We start from the raw sequence: 25,783 nt of genomic DNA on the forward strand, positions 1-25,783 counted from the left end.
TCATTAGGCAGTTCAAAGTCTAGTTTCAGTTACTCTTTGAGCAGGGCGGTTGCAGCGATGCCTGCGTGAAAACATTTCAACACACAAATTCTATACCGACCCGGAGACATGACAACAAAGACAGTGTTTGTTTTGATTTTGGGTTGACAAAAGAAAATACATTTAAATAATTATAATTAATGTTCTGAATGGCAATGAATCATCAAGTTTCTATTTTACTGCTCACTATAGAGTAGACAATGTAGTGTCTGTTATACAGGGAGCAGTGAAAGAAAAGAAATACTTCAACCTAGGAATACAAAATTAGAAGTAAAAGTCTTGAATTCAAAATCTTGCTGAGTGTCATTCTGGAGGGCACGGACAAACAAATTCCTTTTCCCTTTTTATATGGAGGACTTGTTGGGCAATGCATTCTGGTTCTTGTAGGATTTTCTTCAACCTTTTGCTCAGGTTTGTACAGTCATAGTCAATTAAATAACTTGCACAGAGGACCTTGCTTTAAGAAATGTTTCTGAAATGACTCTTTAAAGTTTATGTATAGTAACGACAGATGTCAGATAGAAGTAGTGCAGCAAAAAGTAGAATATTTCCTTCTGAAATGTAGCATAACATAGAAATACTCAAGTACCTCAAAGTCGGGATTTATCGTACTTGCGTTAATGTACTTAAAATGTCATGCTTGGGACCATCACTTTAGTCTTTAAATGGGAGGTCGACCAATGCTCAACCTCTCCAGTGTATTAGACATCATACATTTGAGCCTCCTAACGTTTAAAGTACTGCTTTCATTTGATACAACCTTAATGTGTGTCTCCTTGCATGTACCACTGCCTCCAAAACGGTTGGTTAGGACTCCAGTCCCGTTTTCCCGAAGCGGAGAATCAGAGCCTGATCTGTGTTAAGCCCCCGGAGCTTAAATCCCTCTCAGACACTCATTAATGCTCTCGCTGTGGGCCCACACTGGGGCCGTGTCACTCTCCTGAACCCAGACCCTTGCCCTGTGTCTGACTGAGGGATCTTCTCCTCCCCCCATCCTCACCCTCCACCTCTTTATCCTCTTTCATAACCAATGCCTCTCATCCTCAGCCACCTTTTGACCTCTCACACTCCTCATCCCATCCACCTGTAAATACAGCAAAAGGGACTGATCATGCAGTAAATAACTTAAAGTGTACTCACATTTAAATCCGTCTGACTGTATTCTTCTTAGACAGATTTGGCATTCATTTTGTCCAGGTGATCTTTTTAGAATACAGTTCTGGAAGAGAAAAACACAGCCTTTACTATAAATATGTTATTAATGGCATTTATATCACGTCTTATTACAAAGAGCACTCTCAGGCCTCATTGAGTGAGGTCACTGAAAGTGTAGTCAGAGTTATGCTTTGTACGGCTGACAACTTAAAAAAACAAAAATCTGTTCTGTGGTCGGCTGAGCTAGGAATAAGACTAAAAAAAGATTGTGAATTTTTTTATACCATCCATCCTTTAACTAAACCCGCTTGCCCGCAATTTGGACTTCTTTTTGTTGGCAAATACTCATCGCAGTAATTTGATGTTACCCAGCGTCTTGATGATTCAAGAGCGTTTAGAAGAGTAATAAATCGACAAAACAGAACCAGAAAATTCAAAATGATTGCTGTGTGTGTGTGTGTGTGTGTGTGTGTGTGTGTGTGTGTGTGTGTGTGTGTGTGTGTGTGTGTGTGTGTGTGTGTGTGCACGCCTCTCTTCTTGCCATTTCAAACAATGCTGCTCTGGGTCTGACACTGTGTTGTGCAAGAGGCAAAGTTCATCATGATGAATGAGTAACAGAAATAAAGCAGCATGTGATGATTGGCAGAGTCAAAGCACAAAATGAACTGTTGATCTTCTGAGAGCAACATGTTGGACAAGTCCTGATGTTTTTCTGCTTTACTGAAAGCTTATTAAGTTTGATCAAGAAGACTGCTGTTACTCATCCAAACAAATGATCTGTATCTGTGACTCATAAAACATTTAAAAAGCAGATTCCTTTTTTAAATTGTGCAATGTTTACATCCTAGTCTTCGGTGATGCATTACAGCGTTTATTTACAAGTTAGTGCCGCCAACTGTTGGTCAGTGGAGTAGCGTGAAACTTACAAGTGGAATGTGCGTCACCTCCTTGTGTGTGTGTGCCAACAATACAAACAAAAACACTCTACAGGGTTACTTTAATGTCAATTCATCTTTAAGCTAGGATTGGTCATTTTGAGAAACTAGGAATAGTAAGCTAGATTTTAAGAAAGGTCCAACCAAAAAAACCCAGGCCGGTGTTGCCAACTCTTTTCCAATGAAAGTAGCTAGCAGCTAGCTCCAAAAGTTGCAAAATCTATCAAGAAAAAGTCTCAGAGTTTAAACACCCCTTTGGAAATCGAAAAATGAACTGAGAGTATCCAGACTCATTAGCATTTGTTCCAACGATGGCATGCTAGTACTACTGCATGTGAGAAAAAGTTGTATCGTGTCAGAGGGATGAAATCTGATAAATTGCCTCAAGTGATGTCACATAAATCAGTGTTGATTGCGGCTGAAGATGAAGTTTGAATGTGAAATATGGCTAGCGACTCAAGGCTACATTAGCTGGTACTAGCATAACACACCTAAATCTCCAACTGAACTCTCGTGGGTGAGTAGCATTGTGGGTAATAAAAAAGACAAAACCTTCAACATCCTTTTTATTCTTCTAACTGTCCATCGAGACAGTATTATATGCTAAATGCAATGCTAAATATGCGTAACAATCTTTTAAGACTTTTAGTTGTAAGACTTGGATGAACAATAAAAAGTGAAGTCTTAATTCAAGTTCAAGTGTGTTACTTCTTTCCTGCAGCTCCTTGAGTACACACCTTAAAAAACAAACAGCAACATGTAAAACACAGAGTCTGTTTAAAGACTAAAATGAAGTCATTGCATCATAGCACAACTAGTGACACAAGCACATTCACAGAGCATGTAAACCAAACTTCCAGTGTTCTGTGACTTTGATGACCCAGCAACATTCTCTATATACACTTTAGCACACCCAACATTTAGCAGCCTTCCACAAAAACCACAATATCATGCAGTCATACATCATCATCATCCTCTCATTTCACTGTAACTACACAGGCCTCGGAGAAGGTTTTAATCCACACCCTCTTTGTTTCTTTGCCACACAAGGAGTCTCTAAAGAAGCTTTTCAAGTCCCAGAATCTATTTTAAAAAACTGAGCATTTCATCACAGCCGCCTGAGATTCAGTGTTTATTTATTTTACTGTTGCTACACAAGCATTTCCATGAATATCTCAAAATAATATTCTGTTATTGGTACGCCACACTGTTCACAATCTCCATGTTGTGTACTTGAGCATTCACCTCGCCCACACAAAAAACCACCTGCCACCCACCTAGTCAAACACACACACTTTTACTTTGTGTTGATGTTGCAATCGTTTGTATGACTTTGCAGGAAATGTCAACACAGTTAAAAATGTCACATGATTCACTGTATAGTTACAGGCCATACATGACAGTTGAACAGTTGCATAACCACCAAGGATGTTTTCACTGCTGGGCCGTTACTCATACTGAACGAAGAAGCAGAAACACTTTAACTGCAGGATTACTGAAGCTTCAATGTGCAAAGCCAGAAAAGACGAATTCAAGTTGGGAATAATATCGGCACATTGTTAAAAAATGTCCTGCAGAGAAGAAGTAAGAAAAGTGAAAAATTAAAACCATAACAGTGCAGCAGAAGTGTTTAACACGAGATTGAACCCTCGCCTACACATTGAGCTGCCTCTCCCAGTGTGCGTGATGGGCCTGTGGCTTAGGACTCAAGCTCGGCCCGAGGCCATTAGTTGCAACATGAGATATGGGAGCTGGGCTGGAGTTCTGGCTTCCCCCCAAGTCACAGAATGTACTTGAACAAATTCCAGAAACAAGAGTTAATACAGCCCAGAGTGAATTTGTCTATCTGTGTCTCAGATTGCGTGTGTCTACAGGAGCAAGCAATCCTCCCACTGCCGTTTTCAACTTCTCCACTTCTTTTATTTATAAGATTCACTTTTCTCCGCAGTCGTCTGAACGACTACAAACCCTTTCAAAGGAGGCATAGAAGAGGAAAACTCGATGTTGTAAGAGGTTTTACCACAGCTACAGTACATAATGTTAACAATGTTGATCCCCCACTTTGGTCCAGAGTTACATACAATGTCTCAACAACTATTAGGTTGATTGCGATGAAATTTGGTAAACACATTCATGGTACCCAGAGGATGAATCTCTGTTACTTTGGTGATCCCTTATTTTCCCTTATTGTGCCACCCACATGTAAAAAAAAGTAACTTATACATAAGAAATCTACTAAATAAATGTGGACACATTTTAATCATGATCCCCAGAAGCATTTCTATTGACCTGGGTTTCCCCTTACAGTTTCTCTAAAGCCAACTTGATGCTAGCTTAGTGAAATATCAAAAACATCATAGAAAATCATGAAAATTTGTTGCAATTTTGGTGGTCCCATAGCTTTTCTCTAGCACCACCCTGAAGTTATTATTTTTGGTTTAGAGTTAAATATCAATCTTGGAAATTTGAGACATTCATGGTACCCAGAGGATGAATCTAAATTACTTTGGTGATTTCTTCTTTTTCCTTAAAGTACCAAAGCATGTCAAAAAAAGTACTAACACAATAAAGTATCTCTACATCTACAACATAGATTGAGACAGATCTTATTCATGGTCCCCAGATGATTGCTTTCTAGTGAATCCCCTAACGTTTTCTCTAAAGCCACATATTTTTGATATAACAGTTTAACAATCATTGAAATACGTGGAAATGTGGTACAGACGTTCATGGTACCCAGAGGATGAACGTTGGTGATCCTATCACTTTTCATCTACTGTCACCAGCGGGTCAAAGTTTTCACTAATAGGCTAAATATTTCTACAATATTCTGTAAAAGAGTGACCCGATATTTGGCACAGACATTTTGGTTCCCCACAAAGTGAATTGTATTAGCTTTCGTGGTCTTTTATCTTCTCATTTAGCGGCACCATCAGTTCAAAAATGTAACTTATCCATCAACCAAATACCTGCAAAACTAATGACTTTCCCATCAGCCTCAGCTGTACTTTGGGTTCAGTGCTCAATAGCAAACATTAGCACGCTAAGCTAATACAAACATGCTAAACATGAAACCTGCTGAACATCAGCTATAGACGCTCGTTTTCTTTATCTCTTGCTGTTTCTTCTACAATGTACATGCGTGTCTGTGTGCACACATATGCAACCACACACCCTATTGATAACAATGCACACAGTTGGGCACATCATTACTATTGATCCGTCTCTCTAAACTGGATTACAAACCAGCCAGCCTCCACTCGCTGGAAGCAGTCAGATGGACAATAAAGATATTTTATTATCCTCTTAATCCATTATCTCTGCATGTCATACTGTTTGTTTTATTTATTGGGTGAAATTAAAAGGGGGAGAATGCCTCCACACGAGACCTTGAGATCCACAGAAGTCTCACACTAATGAAAGGCGACAACAACAGGAATAGGGACGGTTTGTACTGGGGGGGATTTTGTTTAACTACCTTCTAAAACATAATAAAATATATTGACATGCTTCAAATGCACTAGTTGTCTGTATTTTAATGATAATAAATAATAGTAAATTAGTTATTTCTTTGCCCTGTGGGAGCTTCTCCCTGCTGCTACACCCCCTTCTTCTGACGGTTAACCCCATTCCCAGACCCTAAGAGGATTTCCCCCCCCCCCCCATTCAGTCAGTATCCACATTTGTGCTTAGTAATCAGTCTGTGTGGACACTGATCCATCTGTGTCATTAACACTGTAATCACATTTGAAATGACGAATGAATGAAGTTTTTGAACATCAACAGGGAGTTATGTATTTATCTGCTCAATCCAAACATTTTTTAATCATTTTTGTTTTAACAAAAAGCCCCTGTAATGCATCATAAATGTATTATTACATGAATGTTTTGAGGTGACTACAAGTTACTCTCTATAAAATATACAATCTATGTGCAGCTTTAACAATTCATTCTGATCTTGGGAGGACTTTCAGACACCATCACGTTTGTCCTCTGTATTTTTACTGAATGTTGCTTTAAGAGGACCTATTTGAGCAATAAGTACTGCAGCACATGGATGGAAGGATACTGCCCCCTGCTGGTGTTACACTGCACCACCATGCTTTGGTATAAATGAGTATATGTGTATTGCAATATATGAGCATATCTTCAAAATTTGTCATCTGCTGTTTGCAGATGATTTATCTATTGGCAATCTTCTAAGAATCTCAGACCTTCCATGTAAAGTCTGTGGTGGAACTGAAGCTTGGAGACAATGGAATTGTTATTAAGTATTTGGGGGACACTTTATTTTACAGGTTTATAATTTCTTAATAATGGCCCAGGAAATTTCCAAAAAGTAATATAATTCAATATAAATGAAACAAATATGTTTCATTTATTTATTCTTTATTATTGGAAAGGTGATTGGATTGGAAGTGTGCCAATTGTACGCTGTCTAATTAGTTTAGTTAGTTAGTTTGGTTCTAATTTTGCATGTAATTACTAGCAAATAATGAAAAAAAATTCAGGAAATTATTATATCATTATTCATAAATGTCAGACTCCTAAAATAAAGTGTTACCATTTATATTTGTGTGATATTCAATGATTCAATTTGAATGTCAATCTATGAAATCTACCACAGAGGACTAAAAAGATTAATTTATAATTCCATTTTATTTTCAGTATTACGCAACATTAGAAGTATAAATATCTGTTTTAATATACAACATCTATGACATCCATAGAGCTTTCCTTGGGCAAAATACAAAACTCAAAACACTTTTATTGCACATATTCTAAAAGACAAACCATCGTAAGCAAGTTCATCTAATACTAGTTTTGCACAGAGGAAGAAAAAACAAAAAAGAAAGGAGGAAACTGAAAAGACAAGCAGAGAAAAGAAGAACCTGACGTATGAAAAGACACATTGATCACAGCACAAACAAATGTTCTTATTAAACATCCTGGTGGCAGGGGAGCAAAGTCTCACACTACTAGAAACAACATCTCGGACACAGAACATAGATTTGGCAAATCAACAATATACAAAATATACATCCATGATGCTTTGTAAACAAACATTGAATGTGCTTTGAGGATTTAAATGTCAGTCGTCACAGAAGGAAAAAAAATGTTCAGTTTGATGAAATAAAATCCAGTGAGTCATTGAAATCTGAAGGACGAGAGGGGAACTTATAAACCGTGTTCAGTTACAGTTTCTTCTTCTCACCCTCTGAACTGAATAATGGCAAACATTAAGGTGCATTTGTTCTCTTACACTACATTAGCAATACATTAACAATATCTAATGCAAAGTAAACATCAGATTTCCTTTAACGTTAAAATCTCTGCAGTCAATCTCACGTGTTTCAGTTCCGTTCTCGGATACAGTGTGCCGTTTAGATAAACTACATATTCTGTGTCATGTTTGACTCGTCCAAATGAGAGTATACGTAGTAGACAAGATGATTGTGTTTTTTACATAGCCAGCACTACAGAGCAAATACTGCATGACGTACTGAAGTGCTCGAGGCTACTCTCTCGCTCTCATTAAGGGTTCACAAATCATCTACAGTATAGAAATATATATGTGTGTGTGTGTGTGTGTGTGTGAGTAAGCTGCAGGAAGTGATTGCTGATATATGACAGCCTATATGTGTAGTACCGAGTATTTAATATCCAATGTATGATGTGGACATGAACTATGCGTATAAAATCTTTACTCAGGTGAAGCTTTAATCCAGCTGCTGCTCATCATGAAGAGTCCTTTGAAACATCGAAACACTCGCGCATGACTCGAACAACACTGAAAAAACGAAACCTGACATCGAAATCCTTTTGAAAACCCTGACGATGAAGCTTTTTGTGTACTTTTAATCAGATTTTAATCATGTGATTGGTTTGAATATCACTCTGCATGGACGTGGAAATAACCGGAGATGATGACCAAAGCCTTCAGAAACCAACTGTGGTAATTATTGGTATCTGGCTCATTAATCAAACGACAACATTTCATATTTTACACCCTCATCAACAATAAAGACGTTCCTGGGAAACGCTGACAGCCCTCACAGTTTTGTTATTTAATGCTACATTTCTTCAGAAATAGCCCAGTTACCCCCCCCCCTCCCCCGTTGCCTTTTCCTCTCTCTCGTCAAGTTATTTTTTGGAACATGTGAACACATGTTGAAAGTCACAGAGAAGAGGATGCCTTTGATGAGACACATCACGGTGTAGCTTACTTCAGAACCACAGAGTTATCCAGCTCTTAATAACGAGCGTACAAACAAATGAAATCTATACATATAGTACAAACGACAATCATGTAAGCCCATGAATCCCAGTTTTACAGTGTTCTCATATTTACACCATATTGCATAAAAATCAAAAAAATATATGTACAGATGCCAGAGGAATGTGAATAAACACCATAACCTTGCTAAGAACAGCAAGTTTTAATTTCCCATAATTATTATCTCTAAGGCCCCTTCACTAATTTAGGCTTTCCAGAACCGTGAGAAGATTCCGTAGTTTTAGATTTAGGTGAAAAGCACAGGACGTAGTGCGTTCCCGCTGTGTACCAGTGCACAAAAACCCCGACATACAAAGAATCGTTCTGAAACAATCGTGATACAACTGCTGAGCGAAAAAACATGAGTGGTCTACTGCATTAAAAGACTTCAGGCCCTCCGAGTCGAGAAGTAAGAGTGCAATTGAAAATCATTTGTATGGCACTGACTCTACAGTACGTCACACGCCTTCGTTAGGCTCCTCCCTGCTGCTCCGGACATACTGATTGCACAAAGCAAAAAAACAAAAAAAACTTCCAAACATTCAACTTGACGTAAAAAGTAAAACACCACAATCAGCAAATGATTTGCCTACATTCAGACCTAGAAATGTGTTGTCATATGTCTGTCTGTCCACACACACACACACGCACACACACACACACACACACACACACACACACACACACACACACACACACACACACACACACACACACACACACACACACACACACACACACACACACACACACACACACACACACACACACACCTCTCTACCAGCATGTAACAGCTTACCCGGTCCTCACACAAAAACAAAAAAAAACAAGAAGGCATGATGATGTTTGCTCAAACCGTTTTCTAATGTAACATCTGGATTCTCTGACGCCATAAACGTCGGCGGCTGCTATCTTTACTTTTTGTTGCTAGAACTACGTGGCGACTCCTTCTGCTGCTTCCTGCCAGTGTCTCTGTCGGAGGCGGCGGCAGCTCGGGATGCGTCTCTTTTAGTGTTTTTCTGTGCAGACGTGATCTCTTGAACTGTCTCTTTTTTCTTCCTCTCAGCCTGCTCCTTCTTGCTGGAGGACACCTGTTTGTCGGGGGTGGTGGCCCTGGTATCTGGGCCCTTGTGACTGAGGGTTTCAGCCTTGGGGACTTCCTTGGACACCTTGACTGCACTCTCCTGGGTGGAACCGCTGGAGATCCGGCCTGGGACGCCTTCGCTGCTCTGGGTTTCTTTTTTCACTGCGGGTTTGGGCAGCACTAGTGGCGGATCGGGCTGGAAGGGAACATCTGACGGCAGCCGATGAGGAGCAGTGAGAGGCGAAGCAACTTCTTTTGGTTTAGAGCCGTGATGGTTTCTCACAGACTGGGCTTGGTTTTTGGGTGAGGTGTCTTTAAGACTCTGTTTAATAACTGGTGTTGGAGCTACGGGGGTCTTTAGCGCTGACGATGGAGGGGCGGCTTTAGGAGGGAGAGCTTTTGGCTTCCAGTCGTTTGTTGTGTGAGCTGAAGCTGCTACAGAGGTTTTGGGCTGTGGTTCTCTTTGCTTCGTATCAGGAAGAGTTGGAGAATGTGTCAGCTGAACCGATTCCTCCCGCTTGGATGGCAACGATGCTTCTTCTTTGCGTTTAGGATCGTGGCTTGTGTGAGTGTTTGACGTCGACAGCGTGGATTCTTTAGACAGATCTCTCTGTTTTGAACTTGGACTTCCCTTCGCTGCAGTAACGGGAGGCGCTGCACTGAGAGATTTCACTTCATGTGTTTTTGTCTCCGTCTTCACGGTGGCGTGTGGTACAGGCTGCGGGTCAGGCCTAGACTTACTTTTGGCAAACAAAACATTTTCATTCGTGGTTGCTGGGGATGAACTTTTGCGTTTTGCAACGTTTTCTTTCACACCGATAACGGTTTCCTCTTTTTTAGATGTGCAGTTTTCTGAATCGGATGATTTGTGTTGTGCTTTTTCAGCTGGATAGTTTTTTGATAGCTGCTCTGGATCTTTCACATTGACCTTGTTCTTTGTCTTTGGTGATATTTGTTCCTCTTTTTTCTGCAGCAAAATGCTTCTACTCTCTATAGAACCAACAGTGTTATCCTTTTTATTCATGTGCAGTGTAACGTTATTTAATGAGGCGACCATGTTTACTGTAGTAACTTCTTTCTTTTGCTCCAATTTAGGGTTTGCCTCCACTTTTGTGACTGTGTTCACCTCCTTCTTTGAGCTCCTATCACCTGTATCAGCGACCACTTTCACAGCTGATCTGTTAGACTGCTCCTTACTAACTGATCTTTCCAAACAGTCCCGTACGTCCGGTTTCAAACTGAAGGTTTTATCTCCTTTCACAGAACCAGACGCTGACGTTGTGATAGAAACCCGCGGTTCTGTATTTGAAGAACAGATGTTCAACAGCTGCTGCTTTGACAGCACGCTCTCTGGAACGCGCACAGATGAAGAGTTGTTCTGTGCAGTCACCTCAGAAGCAGAGGTCATGTTTGAGCTCTGTGCAGGAGCTGCTTTCTTCTCACAGCTCTGATGCTGACCTGTGTCCAAACCACAGTTTATGCTCCGCTTCAGCGACACAGCTAGCGGTTCTCTGGCAGCTGCAGCCGGAGTCTCCACAGTTTTTATGTTTACCTCCGGCTCTGCTGGAGTCAAAGGGACCACTGTCTTGGAGCTGTCGGTGTTCTGTGATGTGGTGTGCGGCGTGACTTCCTCCTGCTCCGCTTCATCCTCCTGATCTTCGTTGCTGACTTCCCGTATGGACGGTGTTTTTCCACAGGAGGAGAAGTGGGAGCTGTGTCGAGGGCCTCTGTGTTCATGAGCCAGTGACGGACTGGACTTCACGCCCGTCCTGCTCTCTTGTTTAACGCTAAAGTTTGACGCCTCCACTTTGCTGGTTTGAGCCTTCAGTGGTTCACTGTGTCTGTCCTGTGTTTTCTCACCACTTGTGCTGACTTTCATCTCTGTGGCTGCGTTATTTGACTGATTTTTGGCGGCAACGATGCTATTTAGAGATAAAACCGCTTCAGGGCTCGTGGAACTAGTCAGGGGGCTCTTCAGCTTGTCTGCGGTTTTCACTTGTGGGATGGTTATTTGTCTCTCAGTGGGGGTCTGGAGCCAAATTGGAGGACTCAGAGAAACACTGTCGCTTGTGTTCTCCGCCATCTTGGATAAACAGGTTTCCGTTTTAGAAACTCTGGGCCCTGAGAGCAGGCCGATATCCAGAGTGCCCTCCAGGGGTTTGAGGGAGGAGACGTGGCGTCCTTCAAGTTTGTATTCAGACGACGTCTTCCGAAGCGGAGACTCGGCGGAGGAGATGAGCTGGAGCTTTTCCACGGCGCTCTCTCCTCTGCCGGAGAACAGCTTCGGGGACAGACCCTCGGGGCTGGAGTGAACACTTCCAAGCCCCGCCTTCATGTGCTCGTGAGACATGGCCGTGTCCAGCTGGAGGCTCTTCGACCTGGTGGAGCCAAAGTGCAGGGTGTCGTGGAGGCCGGGGGATAACCGGCACATGCAGTCTTCTCGCTCTTCAAATGAGAGCCTCTTTCTGGTGAACTCGATGGTGGGAGCTTTGAAGTCCAGTCTGTCTGGCTTCATGTTATCTTTGCCCTGTCTGCAGTGCTGAGCTGATCTGAGTCCTCCGTCACTGTCACAGCATCCACCGGATGTTTCTGCGATGCCCTCAGACGCTCGTGTGGTGAGTTTCTTGTACAGCACATCTTTAAGGGTTGTGCTTGCAGCTTTGGCCTCCAGGGGGCCGGAGTCTGGGCTGCTCTGGGTTTTGTTTTGGCCGCGGACTAGAAAACCATCATCCCTGTCGTCGCCACACAAAGGGGAAGATGAGTCGGCTTCTTGCAGGGCGTCTTGCTTCTGCAGCGACTCCCTCCTCTCCGACCAATCCTGTCTCTTTGCAACCATCTTGGACTTCAGCTTCTCCCTGTCCAGCTCCTCCACGGACTCCTGGCGGCCCATCTTGCGGCCGACGGGCCTCTTCAAGCAGCCCTGCTCGACAGGTCGAACGCGGTTGACTGCCAGCGGCTCGCAGGCCGTTTCCTCCACACTTTGCAAGATGGTGTAATCCCTCTCCCCAGGCCTCAGCTCCTCATCCTGCACCTCCTCTTGGGTCACCTCCAGGCTGTGTTTCCTGGCACACAGGTGCTTCTTATCTCCTGTGTAAGAGGGGGACAGCTTCTCCTCAGACTGGACACGTTTTAGGAGTGGCGAGCGGGGAGGCTCGGCACTTTTGGGCCGCACAATATGGCGTACAATGGTGGGCGGGGAATGTATCTTGGACGGGAAAGCTTGGCTTGTCTTGGAAATGGCAACGGGATGCCCGCTGAGAAGGGGAGAGGGTGAGCGCTGAGGAGACGTTGGCTGAGGGGTGGGCGAGGGTGTGCGAGCCAAAGGAGAAAGGGGGATGCTGCTGGCAGACTTGCGGCGTCCCTGTCGGAGCCTTTGACCCGGCAGTTTGGGGCCGAGGCCGTGGAGGGTGCTGGGACGGATGTGACCTGAGCCCGCGGGGGAGTTTGGAGCGCTGGAGCTGGGGGAGCTACTCTGGGACGAGTTGCCACCTGGACAGTTAAAAAGGACAGAAAAAAAGACATCAGTCATTTAACACACGTGAAATGAAAACAAAGAGTTCCGATTTCTTAGATGAAATCTCCACCTGACTGGGTGAACTCTGGTGGGGGCGGAAGGTGGCGGTAGGGGAACGAGGGGAGAGACTGTGGGTGGGGGAGCCGGGGAGACTCTCACCAGAGGACAGAGAGTGGTTGAGGGAGGAGAAACTGCGGCTCGTGTGCAGGAGAGGAGACGGCTGCATGGCGAAACGTCTGAACAGGGAGCGGCGCCTGGAAGAAAAGCAAAGAGAGGCAAAGAAAAATCAATCCAGAGTCATGTGTTAAAAAACAATACAACCACATAGCTATAGATGACAACAACTAGCACTACATTAGATAGTATTATGTAATGTGAATTTATTAAAAACTAGAGATGAATCTACAGTCACATTCTGGGTTGTTTCCACAGACATCAGGTTCCTTATTTTTTCTTTTTTATTATATTATTTGCTTTATTGGTTTAAACAGTTCGCAGAAATTTACATATAAATATATTTGCAGAAATAAAACAAAAACATGCAAAAACCATAAAAAAATATAGGTGCATTATGACTCAATATAAACATTAGCTTTTCTCACATCATCTTGCACATTTACACTCCTTTAAATCCTTTTTTAGATGCAAAATAACCCATTGATCCTGAAGACTTCACACTCGCATATTTAAATACTACCTCTGTGTTATTGATCTGCCCCCTAGGGACCAATAGGAGACATAGTAACGTCTAAACACTTCATCAGATGATTCACTCACCTCTCCTCTGCTGCACTACTGAGCTGTGCAAAGCACTCAGCTGTAAATCAGCGACACTGTGTGTCCCTTTTAGTTTTCAGAGACACCAATAAGTGGTGAAAGTGCTTTTTAAGTTTTTGCAGCCTCATCTTGGTGTGAGCTACAGACTTTAAATTAGACTATTTTATGAGCATGTACGACTTTAAAATACAAGACTATTTGATGCTGAATGTAGATATCCTGTTACTGAATGACAATTTTCATTTGCCGTTTGTTTGGCTTGACTTGTCTCTTGTCGTTAACTTTATATGTTGTTTTTAACTTTTTGCTGTTTTGTTTTTTATTCTGTTATGTGTGCTTTTATGCGTGAAACGTTGAGGCTGCTGTCTTGGCCATGACTCTCCTAATAAAAAAATTATTTAGATCTCAATGGGACTAGATTCTACCTGGATGAATAAAGGTTAAATAAAAACAATTAAATAAATGTGTAAACACAGCAATTCTTACCTATGATCCTCATTAACTTAAAGCTACTCCAGACTGCCAAAGATGATTGAAATGGTCACTTTCTTTACAATTTCCACAAACATGGTGTTCATCAAATACGTAAAATTAGGACATTTAAGATTAAAACCAAAACATATTGTGGAGGAGAACAAAAGCCTTTACATCTACAGTGGTTAAAAAGTTTAAGGAGGAGATTCGTACCTTTCTGGTGTTTTCTCCTTCTTGGGCTTTTTGGCACATCTCACCATCTTGCTCCGGTAGCTGTTCCTCCGGGCCGGACCAGTTTTTATCGAAGTATTTTCAAACGGGGTTGTGGAGATGGCCACTTTGCTACCACTCTGAAAAAACAAAGGACAAAACTTTAGAGGACATTTGCTATCGAACAAGCCTTATACTCTCTGATTTTAATATTAATACTATTACTTTAAGTAGAGGATGTTTACTGAAGAAGATAATAATTGAATTGTAGTAGAATAGTCAAGTAATAATCTCAATCCAGCTACAGTAAAAACATTGCATCCAGACATATTAAAGAGTTACTGACTCAGATTAACAGGAATATGAAATGGAAACCATCATGGAATCATTAAAAAAATGTAAATCTGCAGTTTAAAGATAAACATATGTTGTGGTTTACCTTGAGCAGGAGCTCCACCACTTCCGTGTGGACGAGTCCGTGGACTGGTTCTCCGTTCACGTGAGTAATGAGGTCTCCAGCTTTGAGTCCTGCTTTATGTGCAGGCCCACCGTCTTCCACATTCTGAGAAACATACAGACACATAAGAGACATTTAATGTTATCATCCATTTAGATCTTTAGGTGCGCAAACAAAGAGCTATATAAATGGTGTATACAGACTTTTGACAGTTCAGAACGAGCAGGTTGATTCAACAGAAGATCAGCTTTTGAATTCACGCTAACATCACATATCTACTATCATAACATCCTGCAGTTTGTCCACTTTGCTTGCACGCAACAAATAAACTGAACCAGACCAGAATCCACTTGGAAGCGGCCCGAAAGCTTTTACACCGCTTCAAATGAACCGAACTAAATGGGCAGCAAACAGGTTCAAGGTTCAAGTGCTAAAACTTCTCCACTGACTTCTAATTGATCCCTATTTGTCTACTGCAGGCTGATAAAGTCCTTCCTTACCCAGACCATATGGTAGACAGTGTAGACGTCGCCGTCACAAGCGTACACCCGGATCGCCCTCAGCGTGAAGCCGAACTTCTTCCCCGAGCTGTGGATGACGATGGGCTGCCGCGGGTTGGCGTTGCAGAGGGAGGAGTCTCGGCTCGGAGAGGAGTCTCTTGATGAAGGGTCTGAGGAGAGGGAGTATGGAGAGAGAGGGCTGGCCAGAGGAGACACCCCGAACATATCTGGAAAAATAAAAGAGCTGATCACAAACCTGAGAATATCCTTTCATTTAATCGATGTGGATACAGCAGTGAGGCGTTTCTGTAGAACCCGCTCCGTTCTGCTCCTGCTGTGGGTGAAACTAATGTGATTTTCACTCTCCCAGCAGTGGAGACCTCTCGCTCCTGCCCTGACTGCTTACTCTCATTATTAGCGGCTCAACCCACAAACACGCCGTTAAAATTGAACTCACAGCAGGTGTCACGCTGGTCCAATGCCACACAGATCTATAGAGTGGGCTTTCATCTCTTCCACGTTATTTGTACAAAGTGCGCTGCCCTTATTGTAATTCTTGGCACGCTGTTGCTTTGATATACTTCTAAAAACTGGTTGAGATCATGTTTTTATGAGTCAACGTCATGCACATCTGCCTGCGTGTAAACGTGGGTTCTTCGTCTCACCTCCAGGGATCATGAGGGACAGGGCGCCGGTGGAGACGGACTTTGGGACTTTGGCCACAGCGCCGGTCTTCTCTGCAGCGCTCTCGGGCCGCAGGGAGTTGCTCTGAGGGATGTGATGACCGGTGCTGTCGGGGCTCTCCACCTCTTCACCTCTGGGTGTCAATTGGTCCAGATGTTCTGAGAAACTTCCTGATTATTACAAAAGATGAGCATGGAGTGAGCAGAGCAAATGCATCCTTGTCATTTCAATTAGACTTTTTAAATGTATGGATTATAGATACAAGTCTTCCATTCTAAAAAGAAATGTTTGAGATTTTGGGAAATACACTGATTTGTTTCTTGTATGCAATGCTACAGTAAGAAGTTGGTCAGCTTAGCATAAAGACTGGAAAGGGAGAAAAACAGCCAGCATTGCTCTTTCAAAGGTTAACAAAATATCTTAAGTGAATTAATTCAAACATAATATCTTGATTGTTTTTTTCAGTGCAAAATACAACAACTGTATTTTGCGTGAAAACAAAAGTTTCAACAAAAACAGGACATAAGAGAGAAACAGAGATACTTCTGAATAACAATAACTCTTAAGAAACTAATAATGACAAATAAATAAGGGAAAAAATAATGATTTCCTGCGTTTTGTAATTCATGCAAACTGAGGGATGTTTTGAATGCTTTTCGACTAGGATACATGTTCTTTATGAAATTAAGGAACATTTTATTTGCTTTTTGAGGGTGGAGTTACTTTTTCTTGACTTATGAATGTGGAGCTTTTAACAAGATTATACACTAAAACTTGAAAGAGGTGTCAATTTATTCATCTATCTCTCTGCAAGAAAGCAAATTAGAATTTCTTCCCCAAATGCCAAACTATTCCTTTAACCATTCCAGGTCTGACAAACTAGTAGCTTGACTTGCAACAAAGAAACACCTGCACGTTATTAATATAAACATAATCATCTTTACTTGTCCAACAGAAAAAGCTTGGATACTGTAGTTTCATTTCAGGGACTTTACAACTTATTGACTTTCATTTTTTTTAACCAACCACATGTATTTTATAGCTTAACACCATGATACTCGAGACGCATTCATTTCCCACCAGAGAGCGTGGCTCCGCTGTGCGTGCTGCCTGGAGTTGTAGCGTCAGGCTCGTCCTGCAGCAGCTCTCCGGTGGAGAAGGAGGTCTTGCTGGGGTCTCCGAGGCCTGAGGTCTCGTCTCCCTCGCTCTCTGCTGAGATGGCGAACTTTGGCAACAAGTTGGGTCGAGGCCCCTGATTCATGCCGTCAGTCTCCGTGGAGTGGGATAGCGAGGGCCTGGTGGAGGAAGAGGAGGAGAGACTCATGAGATGAACAGATTCTCTCTTTTCAAAAGTTTAAGTTCAATATTACAAGATTTTGGTACTTTGACTTTGACTGTGATAGTTTAGATTTTTTGATGTGGGTTTGTATGAGTTTCTTATCTATGCATACAGTAGATGACAGTAGTTTGAAGAAGCAGATAGTTACGGCACAGGACTGCTGTTGACTGGGGCAGCAACAAAACATTTTTAAGACACCTTAAAAAAATGTGTACTATATTTAGAATATTTTCACATCTTTGCCTTGCTGTTAGACAGCTTTTTCTGACAAGGGAAGTGACGCCTTTATATCCCCTCGAAAAAGACACCAGACTCCGTTGTAAAAAACAAACCAATTTGACCATTCAGAACATGGGAGTTGCTGTTTTACCGCTGCCTCGGTCAGTTAGTTAGTCTGCGTTATTGTGTGACTTTGGTTAGTTTGAATTCACCAAAGTAACACAATTACACAAATGCTGATCGGGTCAGAAGTAGACTTGTAAAATTATAATTTTTATTTTACAATGAGGTCTTATGGCTTTGAGGAGAGCATAGACAACTGCTTCAGTTCCCCCTCAGATACATAGACCGTATAGATGTATGACAGCAAGATAAAGCAGTGAATATATTCTAAATGTAGTGTACACGTCAACTGATATAGATTTTTTTAAGTCTTTTAAAACACGTTTTGCTGCTACTCCCGTCCACAGCAGTACATCACTTTCACACACTTTGTGCCATTACTCCTGTCTGTTTCTCCAAACTCCACCTACTGTAGATAATACACTGACTATGGATGAGTAGCTCCAACAACAAAGAAAGGATCTGAATACATCTTCAACCTTTGAATTTGTAGCACAATGCAAATGTCTCCCAGTAATCAGCATATTTCTGTTATGATGTCTTTAAGCAAAAATATATTTTCATCTTGTGTTAAATATGACGTCCGAATTCAAGCACCGAAGTGCATATACAATCTCCGCTACATGCTGCATTGTGTTTATGTTCAGAGGTTTAATGAAACAGAGTTCCGAGCGTACATTTCAGGAAAGTCTGGCGTCCAGCTGAGGGAGTCAACGGTCAGCGGGCTCTCACTCTTCTTCCCTTCAGTCTCTCCCTTCTCCTCGAGGTGCCCTCGGGACAAATCCAGGCTGCTGTAAACCTGACGACCACACAGAAACAATGGTTAGCTTTAGTACATGCAGGCAGAATAAGCTAGAAAGATTGATGACAAATGTGGAATATTCTGTGAAGACAATAAGGAATGATAAATAAATCAGAGGAGACCAGAACCGCTGTGCTGTGTATGTCTGTTAATGCAGACTTCATCGTTTCTTACAAACATTGGGAGCTTTAGGTGCAGGAGAGAAAAAAAAAAAAGAGAAAAAAGAAAGATTCAGTGCAGCTCAACACTTCCTCTGAGACGCCCCGCTGCTTCTGGAGACACTGTAATGCTTTGTTTTGATGTGAGAGGGGAGCATACTGCAATGCAGCACAACAATCATTCCCAGCTTGTATGACTGTATTGTGTATTGTGTTCCACATTACCAAAAAAACAGAAGAAGAAAAAAAGCGGATAATATATGCAAAGCTGACATCTACGTTTTAATACTGTAGGGGTAAAGGGACACACATTTCCATATGAAATACCACTCTACTTATGCTTTGTCTCCCATGAGAAAAAAAGAGCAGGACAGATGAGGGCAGCTACTCATTTACATTACTAACATCTTCAGGCGGTAATGACGTTGTATTTGTGTTGGTGTGTGAAATACGAGGAGAGGAGATTTAAAGGACGCACCTTTGAGAATCTGTGAGAACAAGAGGAGAACTGACGCAGCTCCACGTTGAAGTCTTCGTCGTTTGTGTCCTCTTCCTCTGTCTCCAGGTGGTGGTATCTCTCAGAGCGAGCTAGGGATGATGGGAGATTTAGAGTTAATATGTTTTTTTATTCATTATTATTTTTGCACAAAGTCATTATAGGTTTATTATAAGTGCCACAAGGTGATTCAAGTAGAAGTTTTCCCTTTTCATTTACAGCCATATATTGTGTATCATGTGATTTGCACTAAAAATGTTCGTAGTTTTTATGAAAAATAATTTGAGTTGATTCTTTTGCCAGAATAAAAAGAATACATCGTTAAACTGATGCTTTGATTAGAGAACTCACTGTCGAAGTAGCTGGTGTCATCTTCAGACTCCAGCTGAGGAATGAACTCGGCCTTCTGCCTCAGCAGGCTGTTCCAGTCCAGGTTGTGGAAAAACTGATGCTGCTTCACTTCGGCAGCTCCTCCTGCAGATGTATTAAATACAAATGAATAAAAAACTGTTTGAACACATTCTTTGGAACAAATGTGAAAATCATTTTTGCAGAAAACGCTGACATGAATATCTCCGTGAGACACAGGAGGCGAAGAAACGCTTACGCTATACGTTTTCCTTTCCCCCCTGGTGGCTACTGCAGGCCAAACCGATATCATGACCATAAATTATGCAGGACAATTTCCTGCCTGTGACCTTTCGTGGAATAGCAGGGGACTTTGTGAATGGCAGCCTGTCGAGGGGAGACCTCGATGAGCGAGGAGGTCCAGATGTCCCTGGACTGAACCGGATACGTGTAGACCTCGGATATAAAACCTTTGTCCCAGGTCAAGGCCACTTTTACGGCCCCCGGATCTACACGCTCTTAGTGCCTGATCATGCATGAACTATCAAGGAAATAATTGCAATTGATCAAAGGGAAGAGGTGAGGAGGTCACTGGATAAGCTGCTCTGCTGTTGGATGACCTCAATCTCTTCCCCGGTGACTTGGAATTATGAGCGCTGCTGAGGTGGCACTAAAGGGTCACGTGATAATTTATGTTGGCCTGCTGTTCCCGTCTGGTCCTAACCGAGTTACATAAAAATAATTATCTTTAATGTTTGTACCTGCGCCCATCCTTTCCAGAGGATTCTGTCGGAGGAGTAAGGCGATGAGCTCCTGAGATTCGGGGGGCGGGGCCTCCTCTCCCTCAGGCCAGTTGATCTCATCTGGAAACACATAATGCACATGATCAGTTTGAATCAAATTACCCCAGACAAACAAAAAGCCTGTGAAGATCAATTAATATTATATTACTAGGTTGTGGTTTAGGTATTGAAAGTCATCCGGCTTTGCTAAGAAAATATAAAGATGTGTGTTTAAGTAACGTCATTGTAACACAAGGAGTAAAGAAACAAGGTGATTAATTGCTTTAAACTACCTGATTTGCAAACTTGATGGTAAATCCCTGTTAGTTTAGAATGCATGAATAATTGTTTGCATTTTGCAATCTGGAAAAAGTGGTTGATTTGCACAGAAAATGATCAGGAACAAACTCCCGTCTTTATAGATAAGACAGCTTCCACAGTTTGTGGCTGTTAAATAAATCTTGGAAACCTTTTTTTGGGCTCTAAAAACAAGTTTGGTCATTTAATTAAAGTTTAGTGTCATTGTGTGACTTTGTGACAAGCTGATAGAGATGCAAACTGATGAGAAAAACGCATCACCTACATTAAATAATTCTGTGTGGCTGATAAATAAACCTTGTTAAATTCAAAATTCAAATAAAGGTTTTGAAGTCGTGCTTCACATGTGGCATAAATCTAATGTCTAAGATATTTTTGACAATCAATAGACGAATTTTCCGACATGCTGATGTTAAAAAATGAAATATCCAGAATATTGTATTAGTAACTTGTGCAGCAGGTATCTTTTTATCCGTTTTGCCTGTTTGTGGTTTGGGACACCTACAGTTATTTCTCCCTACCAGTAGAGCCCAACTGTGTGTGTGTCGTTTAGCATTATCGATGCTATTAGCTGCCATTTCTCACTAGAATTAAATTTAAGTTTTTTTTTTTTTTTTTTTATTCTATTGAATTGACGCTTTTACCCAATTGTGAGCTGACATGTACAAAGCGCTCTTTTTAAAATAGCTCCACCAGCAGAGTCACACAAAACATAGTAAGTTCTGAGGTGTAGGCATTGTCGTGAATGAGACTATTTAAATGTGCTCTAGCTTTCAGTGAAAAGCCTCGTGGATAAGCAGTGAAAGCCCGTCTGTGTCGTGCTGATTGTCTGCTCTGTGCACCATTTGTCCCCATTTTAATCAAATTTGTGAGGGGGAGCTATGAATATGTATGCAGGGCCCGAGGCCACGGTGGCATGCATTCAGTGTGTTCAGGCCCCCTTTAATTAACACTCACTCTCAGAGGCTTGTGGTGCAATTTGATTGAGAGCATAGCAAATCGGTCATGGCATGCCATTTATTTCCACGCCACAGATAGAGGCTGTTATCCAACAATTCATCTGAGCCGCGCCGCTGACGAGATAAAAGCTCTTGTTTTTTTTTAAGATAAAGATTTTCCCTGTGCGGCTGTCACCATGAGACAACAGGAAGAGGACAAAGTAACATCATCAGAATTATTAAAAACTTCACTTGTGGTCTAAAGTCAAGCTGAATCTGTCTCCCGCCATCTGTTTTTTCTACTGGACCCTCAGGGGAAATCTCTGCCTCCAATAAATTGAGAAATATGCACACCGACTAATTCCATGTGGTCACTATGTAAATGTTTAATTCATATCTGAATGACATTTGGGAATTTCTGCTCTAGTGTTTGACAGAATCCGAAAGCCAGATGCTGTGAAACCTGTGAAAATGAGTCTAGTGTAATTATATATTTGATAAACTGACATAAATAAATCAGTAGTTTTTTTTTCTTCTTTAAATACAAAAATCAGAGGCAGTAAATGTTTCCTTTTTGAATAATTGATGACTCAGTGAAATTACATGCTATGCATTTTAATCCAAACACTACATGTTAACATGAGGAGAGTGGAGTAGAAAGATATTTAGTTAGGACATTATTTAAACGTTTATCCTTTAAGAATTACGAGTGGACATAAACTGTGGTACGTTTTTTATCCGAAGAATGTACTTAATGTCATATTAATGTGGTTATTTTGATTTACCTTAATTTATTGGTTATTTTGTTATCATCTATTTGCTTTTATTTATCATTAAGAAGTAGTCCTACCTCACCTATTTCATTTTATTTATGTTATTTTTAAATGTTGTTATAATTTGTTTTCATCTATCTGCTGTTGTTTAAGGATTGTGTTGTTGGGTTTTCTATGATATACTTCTGTGATGTTAAAACTGAAAAATTACAAATTCAATAACATTTTAATCGTAAAATATAATAAAAAGCCTAATTTATTATCCTAAATTAAGGATTAAAATGAAGGAAATCTTCTGTACTGAGGATCAAAAATTTTTCCGTACAGTTTGAGCAGCTTTATTAGGCAGAAATATTTTAAAAAAGCATGTTTTTAACCATCATCTGAGAAGAAATAGATGCGACACTTACCACTGATGACTTGTCCGAACAGCTCCTCTGGTGTGTCTCCAAAAAAAGGCACACAGCCGACGAGGAACTCGTAGAGGATGATGCCCATCGCCCACCAGTCCACCGGCTTCCCGTAGCCCTGTCTCAGGATCACCTCTGGGGCAATATACTCTGGGGTTCCACACACCTAAACAATCAAAAACACAATAAATCCTCTAAGCATGATGTGACTCGTGGTATATGTTTTGTCCACACTGTCGGTTAAATGAGTCGGACCTGTTTATCAGAGAACTCCCTGGCGTCTTTCTCGATGTGTCCCTCGTACAGGTTGGTGGTCATGTTCATCAGCCCGACTTTGGACAACCCGAAATCTGTGAGTTTAATGTGTCCCATTGACGTAACCAGCAAACTGTGAGGAAGAGGACAAGAGGAAGAGAATGGAAACATTACAATGAATTGGGATAATGAACCTTTAGGCCTAAATGGCGTAGGCATATTTTGAATAAATTGCACAGTATCTACATTGCATGTCCTGTTTTGACAACTAGATGTTGACTAAATTTAGTGAAATGATTCCTCTCTTAAGCTCTTGGCACATGAACCAATATTTTACAATTTCTGCCTGTTCTGTTTGTTACATCTTAATATTGGACTTTACATTTATCGTCATGATTTTACATCATCGTTATACTTAAGTTGGCTCGAAGGCCAAAAACAGAAATCAATATTTCTGCCTGTTTAATTTGACCTATTTACAGATTTACTCATGATCTGGTACTATTTTTAAGTGGGCACTTAGGGCCATGCACTGCTCACAGTATCAAAGTTCACAACATGACGTCACACAAATGGCCTATTTAAGGGTCACTCTCACATCGCTGCACAACCCTGCGCTGCAATTTCAGATTTGATGTAAAAGCAGACTAACAGCTAACAAAAATGTAACTTTTGCATGCTGGAAAAGCAGAACAATGACAGATGTTGTAGGGAAATGGTGCTGATAATTCTCCATGGGCTGATCGCTGCAGTATGAGCGAACATTGTTGAGTTTGGGTCTCACTTGTCTGGTTTGAGGTCCCGGTGGACGATGCCATAGTTGTGCAGATACTCCAGAGCCAGCACAGTCTCGGCAAAGTACATCCTGGCCATATCCACAGGGAGGGGACCCATGTTCTTCAAAAGGGTGGCGCAGTCTCCACCTGTAAACATCAACGGAGTGATGTGATTAAGAGAAAAAACTCAAAGTGCTTTCAGCTGCAGCACTGTGCACAAAAAAGAACCGAGCGGCTGACCTTCAACATACTCCATGACCATGCACAGGTGCCGCCGTGTCTCAAAGGAGCAGTACATGGACACCACAAAAGGGTTCTCTGCAAAGGTAAGGATGTCTCTCTCCACAAAGGCCTGCTGTATCTGATTCCTCAAAATCAGGTTCTGCTTGTTGATTTTTTTCATGGCAAACCGCTGCTTCGTTTCCTTGTGACGAACCAGATAAACAGCTCTGTGGAATAAAAACAGTTTACCAGTCAGCTTGAGGACAGATCTGATCCTTTTGATCTTCATATTTGTTTTATTGTCTGTTGTTATTAATGTCTAGAGGAAACAGAGGGAAAATGCTGAGGAAGATAACTGAAAACAGGAAAAGAAAAAGTCATTTCTACCCGACATAGTTGGGTCTGTAACAATCCATCAACTATAAGAGATTAGATACTCAGATATAGATTAAGATGTCCTTACCCATAGGCACCATTGCTGATGAGTTTTGTCATCTCAAAGTCCAATTCACAGGGTTTACGCCGACACCGCAGGGCCGTGCTGAGGCTCTGAGACTGAGGGCAAGGACAGACACAAAACATTAGAGCAAATCAAAAAGATAACATCTGTACTTCGCTGCGGTAAAGATGGATGGAGTAGATCAATACAAGGAAAACATTTCCTGAGTGCTTACAGAGTCGTCTGTTTCTGGAGTTTCTGCAATCCCGCTGTCACAGCTGGTCAGCTGAGCGATTTCTGCAGAAAAAATAAACAGAAAACAAGCAGTTTAATATAATATATGTTATGTTTTAATATAAAACAATGGTTGTTAATGCATCAAAGATCTAGAACTTCATGTGAGGACTACAAAGATGTTCTGCAGAGCAGTTTTTGAAACAAAGGTAACGTAAATGCTGAGACTTGTAAATGTAACAAAAACAGCAGCCTTTAGTAACCTATTAGGCTTGAGGTGCTGACTCTGAGATAATCTGAATTGAGAATAAATGGGGCGGAAATCAGATGTGGCAACACAAACACATGTCTAACACCCATTTTGAAAAAAACAACTCCAGAACAAGTGCTCATTACAAACCACCTTGCATCTTTAACATTGTTTTTGTCTCTCTGTGTGTGTTTGTGTGCAGCCATGCCAAAGTCCATGTGTGCATTTTCACATGGGGGTGTTTCACTTGCCCCTAGAGAGCCCCTAACCACATTTCCACAGCTATTTAACATCTGTCCTTCCTTGTAAGGTCTGCTGGAGGCACAAGAGGCTCTGGGCAAAATGAAACTCGGGGGAAATGAATAGAGAGATCGGCTGATGAGCCATACTGTGTGGATCTGTATAAAAGGTCTGTGGGGAGGCCATTCCTTTCTAATTAGTCATAATGAATGTTGTTTGTAACTGAATCCGGAGAGACAGAGGGTCATTAGAAAGACGGTCTGTTCGGTACAGGACATTAGTCAGGAGTATGTTTTTGTCTTTAAGTTCTTTCTCATTCCTTTAAAACCTTCGCCACACCAGTTACCCTTTATTCTTAAATACCGCTTCAATGACAACTGTAATACTCAGCAGTCCTGTGGATTTATACGAGATAAAGTACTTTCTTCTTTACAAACCATAAAGAAAAAACTAGAAAATGACAATGTGTGCAAACTAAAACAAACCAATAGTGGGACTTTATAATTAATTTCATTATGGTATGTTTTTTTTTTTTTACTGCTTTTCAATATCAAT

General features: G+C 41.4%; 1 protein-coding gene across 1 annotated transcript in view; it reads right to left on the reverse strand.

The window, feature by feature from the left end:
- Nucleotides 1–9,064: 9,064 nt before the first annotated feature.
- mast4 (microtubule associated serine/threonine kinase family member 4) overlaps nt 9,065–25,783 on the reverse strand; it is an 88,693-nt gene continuing 71,974 nt past the window's right edge. Inside the window, 18 exon segments of the mRNA XM_054613139.1 lie at nt 9,065–12,979; nt 13,075–13,095; nt 13,098–13,258; nt 14,469–14,605; nt 14,905–15,027; nt 15,423–15,649; nt 16,088–16,276; nt 17,187–17,401; nt 18,465–18,586; nt 19,226–19,335; nt 19,595–19,717; nt 20,353–20,454; nt 22,813–22,978; nt 23,068–23,200; nt 23,852–23,990; nt 24,084–24,292; nt 24,529–24,620; nt 24,740–24,801. Coding sequence (XP_054469114.1) covers nt 9,321–12,979; nt 13,075–13,095; nt 13,098–13,258; nt 14,469–14,605; nt 14,905–15,027; nt 15,423–15,649; nt 16,088–16,276; nt 17,187–17,401; nt 18,465–18,586; nt 19,226–19,335; nt 19,595–19,717; nt 20,353–20,454; nt 22,813–22,978; nt 23,068–23,200; nt 23,852–23,990; nt 24,084–24,292; nt 24,529–24,620; nt 24,740–24,801 — 5,990 coding nt within the window. The 3' untranslated portion in view covers nt 9,065–9,320.

Source organism: Anoplopoma fimbria, chromosome 14 (genome assembly GCF_027596085.1).
Source record: "Anoplopoma fimbria isolate UVic2021 breed Golden Eagle Sablefish chromosome 14, Afim_UVic_2022, whole genome shotgun sequence".
Classification (NCBI taxonomy): domain Eukaryota; kingdom Metazoa; phylum Chordata; class Actinopteri; order Perciformes; family Anoplopomatidae; genus Anoplopoma; species Anoplopoma fimbria.